Raw genomic sequence first — 11,613 nt, 5'->3', positions numbered from 1 at the left:
AAACCAAACTGAGGCGATATTTTCCAAACCAGTAGCTGGTGTCCTTCGTTGGTTGCCTCCAGATAGACTTATTATTTATTTAGAGAGGGAAAAAGCGAACAACTTTCTTGCAAACCAGCCAACGATGATGGCTCTGCTGATGAACACAGTGGGATGAGATGTTCGGGCAGCCCAAAATGAATCCATCCACAACAAGACAAGTCTCGCTCGCTTACGTTTCGACCAGCCAGCTTGGAAATGATGTTACTGATTATGTATTAGAATGGATTGACAGCGAACCAGACAAGCTAGAGCTGGATTCAATGGTTGGTTGGTTGGTTTGCTGCTGGAAGGTGACAAAAGCTTTGTAGCGAATTTTTCCTATCAAGGGTGGTGAGGAAATTGAGAAATTGGAAGGAGGACGAATCACTTTATATTCATGGCTGAGAAGAGCTCTTACTGTCATTTTATTATTGAAAGATTTTACTTTCGTGCGGGGCAGAACGGAAGGGAAGGGAGGGACCCGAGTCGAGAGACATTAAATCTGCATTAGTTTATTATGAGTATGTACTGTGTAGCAGCTCTATTGTAAATATAACCTCAAAGTTCCCAATAAACACAACTTAGTTTCAGCATCATAATGTTGGCCGATGTAAATTTTTATTCGGGTTGTCATTCTTTTCGTTGTCAGTCATGAAGCTCTTGTACGTTGGATGTCGATTTTTTTCCCTCCATCGTCGTCGTCGTCTTGATCATCGAAGAGGAAGGCGGGCCTCGTATGAATGATATATGAGCCAAATTAAATTTTATTCCTCAGAATTTGCTTAAGCGACACAAGTCTGCCTGGGTTGAGAGACCTTCATCGGCGGGGTGGATTATTCAAATTAATCCGCAATCCAAAGTTCTTTCCCATTTCTGAAACTGTGGTATGCGTTTTTGCTTGCAGGTCGACCTCCGCCTCGGGTGTCCTGGTGGCACGGTGATAGGGAGATATCCGGTACAAGTCATCCATCCGCAATCGACGGGGCTGCCGCAATGGTCAATCAGCTCTTCCTCGGGACCGTCACGAGGGAACTCTACGGGGCCAAATTTCGATGCAAAGCGGCCGTCTCCAAGCTGATTCCATCGCTTTCGAAGGAAGTCTCCATTCAAGTACACCGTAAGTATTAACATGTCCATGCCGTGCGATCCAAAATCATTGCTTCTCGACCTATTTGCAGTGAAACCACTCCGGGTGAAAATCGTTACCCCTAATGAGCTGCTCACCGCGGGTCGTCCCGTACCGATTAGGTGCGAAGCGTGGGGTTCCTTTCCGGCGGCGAAAATCGTCTGGCTGCTGGACGGGGAGCCTCTGCGAAGTGCCGACATCACTGTTCATAGCGATAACAATGTAAGTTTGATATTTGCAGCTGGCAGGAAGGAAGCAAACGAGCTGCAATTTGGACGCCGTTGTTGGCCGTTTAATCAACTATCTGTTGTGTTCGTTGCAGGATGCAAATTTTACCTCCAGCATACTGACGATGCGGGTCTCGGCCGGGAACAACGGTGCCGAGCTGGCCTGCCGGGCGTCCAATCCGTGGTTCTCGAACTTTTCGCTCGAGGACAAGCGGATTATCAGCGTTGCATGTGAGTATGACTTCCATTCACTGGCATATGGAGAGAGAGAGAAAGCAGGTTGTTTTTCATTATGATTAAGTTTGGAGGAGATGTGACGTAACAGTAGAACAATTATGACCTGGAATCTTGACATGAATATCACACAGGTGAAATGACCGAAACTATTAACGCATGTAAGACTAGCATACCTCATTCAAAATAACCAAATTCAAATCTGTGTTGTTGAATATTTCAGTCAACGGAATTACAATTTCAGAACTCCAATAATTGAACTTGGTAACATCCGGGGCGAATGTTTTGGGTGTCACCCCCTAACTTTCAACAATATGAATTATCGCGTATCTCTGTTGTTTCACCAAGCGGAAACCTAATCATATTTTTTCGTGAAGTGTCGTGGATTTGAGATGCTCGATTACCCTGAAGGGATTGTTTTTGCTACTGAGCAGCAAATCATGGGTTGTATTATATTCTTATAGTCTACATATTTTCATATAGACATATAAATTTATTGGGTAGGGATGGAACCATCAGGGTCTGATTGAAGCGATTTGGATGGGGAGAGTGGAATTGCCAAATCTCTGTGGTTAACATTTCGTGTATTGAAGGTGGGCTCTTCTCCCCACTTATCCTCTCGTATGATGGCTTGTTCAATATCTGGTTGGAACATTTTTATCATTGGAAGTAGATTCTTCTTGCTCACGTGGATCACGAGTAAGTGTCTCTGCTTACTGGTCCACCCTCCGTTTTTGGCCCTTCATACAATGGTAAATTGGATACAACCATGTATCGTACTTAACTCATACGAGCTGGACAGTCCACTGTATAATGGCCCTGCAACAATTAGTGTTATCCTTTACGGTTATTTGCTTTTGTGCGGATCTTCCGCTCCCTTATCCTAACATTCGCAAATTGGAATTGTTGAATCATAATTTTCATAAATTCTCAATTCAGCTGAAGACACCACAATTATTACAAACTGAAACGAGATTTGTAGCAGTGATTCAAAGGCAATTTGTAGTTTCCATCTAATTTTGAATAGTTTAAAAAGGTAAGAGGTTGTATCCAAGACACGACCGTAAATTTGACGTAGGATTACGTGCTGGGTATCAATATTCGGCGACTGTGTTAGGGAAACCACTTTTTCCCATCACGGAAACGCCTCGTTTTCTGATGACAAAATTATGCATTTTCATGCACAAAAAGCACGGAATTTTTGGTTTATTCAGCAGATAATAAGAAAAGCGAAAATCGATTGGAGGAATTTCTTGCTAAAATTTTTCCAATCGCGAGATAGTCGCGATTAATATTATAAATTCGAGATTTTTTTGCATCTTCTAGCGTCCTGGAGAAAACTTTACCATAATTCGAAGTGTTTCTAGTTAATTCACAAGGTATTCGGCCATTGCGAGAATTTTTAAAGAACCACTTCAATACTGTTACGCATTTGACCACAAACGTTTTGTTGCTGGGTACATTATCAAACAGCTTTGGGGGTGATGTGACTGGCAGCAAGGCAAGTGAACGTTCAATGAAAATTATCTCTTAATTAAGAATTATTTATGGTGGTCCTGAAAAAAAAACCCTTTTTTCGTGATGGTTGATAAATGCTGAGCTATTAGCGTGGTCAACACCGATGAGGCTGGCGAGCTGTATGTTGCTTGGTACGAGGGTGAGGGGCTCGGCATAGATGGCCCACAGCGACTCACGAAGAGCTACTGAATCCGATCAGTAGCGGTGCGGCTTCTTCCTCCTTCTTCGATGAATGGACGCTCATGAGGGCTGCAGCTCGCTGCTTGCAGGCAGTCTTTCGTTGTGTACTGGAGAACAATGTTCAACGCCACTCGCCGAAAGCGCTGCTACTGCTGCTGCTGATGACGACCGACCGGACATCACCACACAAGGATTATTGAATAAGCACCGTTCAGTGAGACCGGATGGAATTCGATTTTGAAATCTGTTTTAGGGAAAGCGCTTTTTGCAAGCAATCGGTGACAATTTTGGTCACCATTGCAACAGTTGGAAATTTGTGTAATTTTTAATGGTGACCTATAGAAAATTAATAAATTGTTCATTAACTGACATAACCCCAAGGCTGCAAAATGCGTGTCGATGCATGTTGACATGACTGGTTCTCAGCAATACAATCACCAATCGTTATGATTCAGCCACCAATCGAAAGATATGGCTATCTAATTTTATTTTAAACAGATAGAAAACCAATTGGACCTGTGGTTGGCCAGCCGGAACGGAAAAACCCGGAAAAGTCCCGAGCAAAATGCGTGTCGATTGAAGTTGACATGACTGGTTCTCGGTGATTTGGTTACCAAATTTCAAGATTGAGCCACTATTTGAAAGGTATAACTATCTACTTTCGAACGGAACAGACAACGAACTGATTGCACTTGTGGTTGGCAAATCGGAACGGGAACACCCGCGAAAGGTGGCTCTGTGGAAATTCGGATTCACCGATAAAATGGTCAATTCCTGAAAGTAGACCTAGAGATCCGCGATTTTTTCTAAATTGCATACAATCATGAGCATAGAGGAAATATGACATCAAAATATTGATACTGCTACCGGGTGGCCGGAATATGGTGCTCTGGATATCCGGAATCACCGGAAAAATAGCCAATTCTTAAAAGTAAACCTAGAGATCCGTGATTTTTTAGAACATGTGAAGAACCCTTAGTTGAGAAGAGATATCTCAGTGCCATAGTGATTCGGTCCCCCAGTGGCCATAAAACGCCCTTCTGGATATCCGGATTCACCAGAAAAATGTTCAATTCCTAAAAGTAGTCCTAGAGATTCGCGATTTTTTTTTCTAAATTGCATACAATCTTGAGCTTAGAGGAAATATGCCATCGCTGAATCGATTTTGCTGCCGGGTGTCCATAAAACACCCTCGTGGATATCCGGATTCACTGAGAAAATGGCCAATTCCTAAAAGTGATCCTAGAGTTCCGCGATTTTTTTCATAAATTGCACACAATAATAATCATAGAGGAAATAAGCTATCACTATATCTATGCGGCTGCTAGGTGACCAGAAAACGGTCCTCTGGATATCCGTAATCACTGTGATCAAGGGCAATTCCTGAATGTAGACCTAGAAATCCGTGATTTTTTAGAACGTGTGAAGAACGTTCAGTTGAGATGAAATACCTCAGTGCCATATTGATTCGATCCCCCGGTGGCCATAGAACGCCCTTCTGGTTATCCGGATTCACCGGAAAATTGGTTAATTACTAAAAGTAGTCCCTGAGATCCGTGATTTTTTATAAATTGCATACAATATTGAGTAAAGAGGAAATATGCCATCACCATATCAATTCTCCTTCAGGGTGGCCAGAAAACGTTCCTGAGGATATTCGGATACATCGGAAAAGTAGTAATTTTTACAAAGTGGTTCTAATGCTCGGTGAATTTTTAGTAAATGTATTGATCCTTAAGTTAAGTGGAGATATCTCAGTGAAATATTAATTCGTTCACCAGGTGGCCATAAAACCCCTTTCTGAATTTGGAATCACCAGGAAAATGGTCAATTAAATTAAAAGTGGTCCTAGCGATCCACAATTTTTGCAAAATTGCATACAATCTTCATCATAGAGGAAATATTCAATCACCATATCGATTCTGCTTCACGGTGACCACGAAACGGTCAGCTAGATATCCAGAATCACCAGGAAAATGAGCAACTCATAAAAGTAGACCTAGCGATCCACGTTTCTTTTTTAAATGTGAAAAACCCTCATTTGAGAAGAGATATATCTGCTCCATATTGATTCGATCCCCCGGTGGTCATAAAACGCCCTTCTGGATATCTGGATTCATCGGGAAATTAGTCCATTCCTAAAAATGGTCCTAGAGACCCGCAATTTTTTCTTAATTGGATTCTATCGTGAGCATAGAGAAAATATGCCATCACTATATCGATCCTCCTCCAAGTGATCTAAAAACGGTCCTCTGGACATCCTGAATAAACGGGATCAAGGTCAATTCTTGAAAGTAGACCTAGAGATTTGCGATTTTTTAGAAAATGTGAAAAACTCTTAGTTGAGAGAGATATCTCAGTGCCACATTGATTCAATCCCTCGAAGGCCATAGAAGGCCCTTCTGGATAATCGGAAACACCGGAAAAATAGTGTATTCCTAAAAGTGGTTATGCACCTCTCATAATATCAGCGCTAGCTGGTGTTACTAGCTCGCTGATCGTCTGCCTACTTACGTTGCAGGTTCAACAGCATTTGAGCGACTGCCCTGTTGATGGCATCCCAGGTGCCCACCTCTCGACGCATTTCCTCGCCGACATTAATTGCGCCAATGGCAGACATCTCCCTTCGTATTGTTTCGAATCGAGGTCGAAGACCACGTGATGAGTATATGTATGTGTGTTATACAATTTTGAGTAATGTTTTTCTCACTAACCACTGGACCGAATTGCATGCGTCCAGATATGTCATGTGTCCGGATGTGTCCAATATAATTCTGGGCACTTTTTATAACATTGCACTTGGTTTTAATTCTCATGTTATGAGGTATTATATGAGGTGTTACTGAGATTCACGTTACTCAAAATTGTTTAACACACAAAGACACACACCACACACCACACAGGTGGTCGTGTGGGAAGTCTAGGCTACTGAAGCTTGAGCTTGAGCTTGAGCTTGAGCTTGCTTGAGCTTGAGCTTGATTGACCGCCCCACGGTTGCTACTCTATTTTTGCCAGATCAGCTGTAATTACACAGAGAACCAATAGACGATGCTTGGGACTAGCAATCATCCTCAATGTGTAAAAACTGGTGATCTTAAATTAGGCAATACCAGCGCCGGCCGCGCCCGAACACAGGTCAAGAAAGGAGTGGGAAGGATTGTGTTGACATGACACTCACTTTGATGGAAGCCGAGAACACCTCTGCACTTCCACGAGGAATCACTGGGATGTTGGATAAGAGGGTTGGGTTTGCAGCAGGGTTCGTTTTGGTAAACGATAAGCTGAATTGATGTCCTAACGATCATATAACGCGAAGGAGCTTGGGACTAAACCCACGGTCTTCTGCTCAGTAAGCAAAAACGTTTGCCACTAGGCAGACGAGCACCTTTTTAATCACCGAGTTGCTGCTATTACCATGTAGTCATATTAACAAATAAAACGATTGACGAATCTTGAATATGGATGGGCCTGAGATTAGACTCATGATGTTCTGCTCAGTAAGCAAAAACGGTTGCTCTAAGGCCACCGAGTCCCTCATATCACAAAATACCGTTGCTCAAATTTGTGTATCCATTCAAACCCGGAACCAACGACAAAAACGAGTTTCGCAAAATACACGATACACAAGCGATTTTACCACAGACAAACAGACGTAACTCTTTGAAAAACTTGTTCTTGAAAACATAGTATCTCAAAACATATAACCTCAGTAACGACATCTCTCTGGCTTCTCGCGGAAAACAAGCTTGCTCGCTAACTCGTAAACAATATTGCAAAAAAGTTCTATAGAATGTATAGAAACGTCAAAGTGATCCGATGCCAGCGCTGCGGCGAGTAGTTCGCGGAACTGATAATATTCAAATCAACCGTTAAATGCATGAATGAAGATATACAATGAAGAGTTACGTCTGTTTGTCTGTGATTTTACCATAAATCTCTTTGATATGTAAGGACCTGGGACAGCGTTTTTCTGCTCAGTAAGCAGGTCACTGTAACCGACGATCTTTCAAGTCCGAAAACTGAAAACTACGAAAAAGTACTTAGGCCTTCATTAAGTTCCACTTTCACGCGACCTTTAATGCTCTTTACGTATTATTCAGGCTATAAATGGGCCCTTTTCAAAAGTTACGTGAGAAATACGCACAATCGTCGCCTACCTCGCCTAGTCATATAAATCACCACAGCTCATTATCTTAAGCGTTATCGGTTTTTGTTTCTGGATCTTTAGTTGCCTCTGTGATATACTTACTTGCGGCATACTATTTTGGGAGTGTATATGACCGTGTACCATGTACGGTAGCTCATCTCTCATCGTGATGGTGGAACATAGTAGACAAATTAGAGAGAAAACAAGAGAGAAAACAAGAGAGAAAACAAGAGAGAAAACAAGGAGGTATTAGTATTAGTTATATGTAAACAAACAAAACAAAAGAAGAGAAGAGGAAAGAAGAGCAGAAAAATAAAAATGGGCATAAAGTAGATAACAAAGAAAAGAAACGTAGGCAGATTATTAGAAAAGGCATTATCCGAGACCTCAATCAAATGTCACTCCCGCCGAGATCTCAGCGAAACCCTCCCCGCCGAGACCCGCACAGCCGAGCTCGGTAGAAAAAACTAAGTGTGTAGATAGATTAGTAGGAAAATAAATAAAATTACTTTATGTTTCAAGTGGGATCATTTCAGTGTAAGAGTTATGCTAGTTTTGATCAGCCCTGCCGACCCCTCCAACATTAGTTGCAGGCAGTGGTTGCTAGATAATGCGGCACTGTAACTACTACTATTTTAGAGGTATGACTCGTCAAGTTTATACAACTCAATGTTTCAATTGAGGCAAACTATCTATCTTACAATTACAAAAAGCAAACCTAAACTTACAATTATATGCAATTGCAAAATGAAACTTGACAAATCATCGTCAATCCCATTATTTCAGGCCAGGGCCTGACGATTTGAATCTAATTTTTAACAGTGAACGGGCACCACATGGTACATTTTCTCACCATGAACCTATCATTTCCAGCCTATCTGAACTATTTAATAAATGGAAGCCATAACATGGGTTACGCTCCTCCTAAGCGGGCCCTCCGCATCCTGTCTCTGTCTTATCTCAAATACAAAATGCCAATGGTATGAATGTATCTATACATAACTTGGAAATGACGTACAATCAAATAAACCCGTAAGTTGGAGGCGAACCAGCCCAAGGCTGAAAGACTCCCTAATAAAGATAAATAATAATAATAATAATAAACCCGGATATCCAGAGGACCGTTTTCTGGCCACTTGGTTGCAGAATCGATATGTTGATGGTTTATTTCTTCTATGCTCATGATTGTAAGCAATTTAGAAAAAATCGCGGATCTCTAGGTCTACTTTCAAGAATTTACTATTTTTCCGGTGATTCCGGATATCCAGAGGACCGTTTTCTGGCCACTTGGTTGCAGAATCGATATGTTGATGGTTTATTTCTTCTATGCTCATGATTGTAAGCAATTTAGAAAAAATCGCGGATCTCTAGGTCTACTTTCAAGAATTTACTATTTTTCCGGTGATTCCGGATATCCAGAGGACCGTTTTCTGGCCACTTGGTTGCAGAATCGATATGTTGATGGTATATTTCCTCTATGCTCATGATTGTAAGCAATTTAGAAAAAATCGCGGATCTCTAGTTTTACTTTCAGGAATTGGCTATTTTCCCGGTGATTCCAGATATTCAGGGGACCGTTTTCTGGCCACTTGTTTGCAGAATCGATATGTTGATGGTATATTTCTTCTCTGCTTATAATTGTTTGCAATTTAGAAAAAATCGCGGATCTCTAGGTCTACTTTCAGGAATTGACCATTTTATCGGTGAATCCGAATTTCCACAGAGCCACCTTTCGCGGGTGTTCCCGTTCCGATTTGCCAACCACATGTGCAATCAGTTCGTTGTCTGTTCCGTTCGAAAGTAGATAGTTATACCTTTCAAATAGTGGCTCAATCTTGAAATTTGGTAACCAAATCACCGAGAACCAGTCATGTCAACTTCAATCGACACGCATTTTGCTCGGGACTTTTCCGGGTTTTTCCGTTCCGGATGGCCAATCACAGGTCCAATCGGGTATCTACCTATATTAAATGAAAGACGATAGCCATACCTTTCGAATGGTGGCTAAATCATAAAGATTGATCATCGCATTATTGAGAACCAACCATGTCAACCATGAATCGACACGCATTTTGCAGCCTTGGGGCTTTGAGGAAGTTTTTATGGCTTGGGGTTATGTCAGTTAAGCAAATTCGTAGAATAATTTCCAATCGATTGGCTTGTTTATAATTAAAATCCATCTGCTATTGACAGAGTTATGTGTGCTCAAATCCTAACCACTTTTCGTCTTCAAATCTTCAAATCCGGCATCCCTGCTGAAGTACTTCAATACTGATCAGTATCAGAGCAAACATTCTCATAGTGATGCCACCAAAAAAAGTAGCCTATCGGAAAAGGTTCGATTTTTATTCGACCCGCTCTAAGGCAGCATCACAAGATGGCGGCGCTGCCATTCAACAACTGGTACAGCAACAGGCAGAATTCATTCAAATGATTTCCACCTGCTACAACACGGCGGCCAACGCAAACAGCAGTCCAACGGTTGTCGCCCATAATGCTTCTCCACACACTGATGTCAAGCTACCTCGTATGAATCTCCCTACGTTCGGAGGCGACATCCTCGAATTCCTTTTTCAACCTGTTCGACAGTGCGGTACACGAGAACGTGGCTCTACAGGATATTCCGAAGCTCTACTTTTTCAAGACCAACCGCCGCTCTGATATCGCACCTTTGTATAGACGTCAACAAGAGTCTACACGTCAGTTCCAATAGTCGACTCCGCTTTATCTATAGGCAGGAACTCTGTGAGAACTGCCTAAAGCAGCCTTCCGGTGAACCTTCACAGAGAAAGGCAAGTGAGCCTATCCTATTGGAGGACACCTACCTGTTGCAACCGGAGGAGCCTATGCTGATCTTCGTCTCGCCTGAATATTCTGCTGCTGCCGCTGCCCGTGGAAGTTAATCGCTTTTACATCACCTGTAAGAAAGAGAAAAAGAAACCCGTCCCGGTACATAGAAACCCGAAGCCCGTCCCGCAAAATTGCCCGGTGAGTCAACCCGTTGCCCATCATAAGTGGAAATTGATATTAATTATTCTCATTAAACTGCAACAACACCGCAACGGTATGTTAACATATCTGCACCATCACGTATTATTGACGATATCCATGTTCCAGTAAAGTTGAAAATAAATAGCAAATGTTTAGTTTGAACAATCATAGAATTAGTTGAGTATGTTCATGATTTAAACGTCAATAATGCGGCATCGAGTTGTAGCGGCATCGCTTCGGCATTAGGAACCAATAGTTCTGGTATCAGCTCGAAATCGGCATCAAAATTGACAACAGCTCCAGCAGCAATCGATCCAACGTCGTCTCAAGATTCTCACCGTTCTTTTTGGCCCTTTGGAACACCCTCTCTACTGACTATGGACACGAGCCGCTATTGGCAGAAGAATTGTCGTAGCCGCTGTAACATCATCTCCGTTGGCGTTCAACTTTTCCGTTGATTAGGATGCTGCTAGCGAGGGACCTGCCGCATTTCCGCTGGCGAAAATTTTATAGCTGCAATCGGGGATCTCTTCGGAATGCCCAACGGAGCCGCTGGTATTTAGCATAGGGACTGGTGGTGTGTCACTCAGACCCGGATTGAAAAGATTCTTGATTGTTGAGCTCAAATAAATTTCGACTTTGCTTCTCAGTTTGCATCGTCGTTAGTCACCATCGTCCTCCATCGTCCGTAATAATAATTTCATACCAATTTTATTAATAATTTCATACAAATTTTATTATTTTCCCATTTTATGCATGATTTGTAAAGTCATCCAAACAGTATATTAAAACAGTTGAGTTCCATTATTGAGACCTATAGTAAATCCAGGGCTGTTGCAACAGGCGCGGATTTCACAATTTTCGCGGATTTGAACTTTCAGTCGCGAAAATCGCGGAAACATTAAATGATGTTGCGAAAATCGCGAAGGGACTGATGTGTTGTCACAAAAATTCATTGTAACCTTTCCGTCCCGGATTATTTAGCTGTCATCAATTTTGTTGGGCAGCCCTACTTTTGCTCAATAAAACAGATGAAATTATCCTTAATAAGTAAAAAAAATCTCCTTAAAATAGATCGGGTTGCTCCTTAAATGATTGATCAAAATACGTTAAAAATCTTAAAATGCTCAGTAAATATTTAAAGTACGCTCCCTAAAATAGAGAAAACT

The 11,613-nt window shown here is 41.9% G+C and overlaps 1 protein-coding gene across 4 annotated transcripts in view; it reads left to right on the top strand.

Annotated features, from left to right (window-relative positions):
• side (sidestep) overlaps positions 1–11,613 on the top strand; it is a 671,279-nt gene that overhangs the window by 456,851 nt on the left and 202,815 nt on the right. For all 4 annotated transcript variants that reach the window (XM_065225556.1, XM_065225558.1, XM_065225557.1 and 1 more), the window contains 3 exons: positions 926–1,138; positions 1,200–1,369; positions 1,470–1,605. In XM_065225556.1, the coding sequence (XP_065081628.1) occupies positions 926–1,138; positions 1,200–1,369; positions 1,470–1,605 (519 nt within the window). The remainder of the gene's footprint in view (positions 1–925; positions 1,139–1,199; positions 1,370–1,469; positions 1,606–11,613) is intronic.

This window comes from Ochlerotatus camptorhynchus, unplaced genomic scaffold (genome assembly GCF_037179485.1).
Source record: "Ochlerotatus camptorhynchus isolate MF236.1 unplaced genomic scaffold, CSIRO-AGI_Acam_v1.1 ptg000231l, whole genome shotgun sequence".
Taxonomy (NCBI): domain Eukaryota; kingdom Metazoa; phylum Arthropoda; class Insecta; order Diptera; family Culicidae; genus Ochlerotatus; species Ochlerotatus camptorhynchus.
The sequence above is the reverse complement of the archived record's forward strand: the minus strand, read 5'-3'. Positions and strand labels throughout refer to the sequence as shown.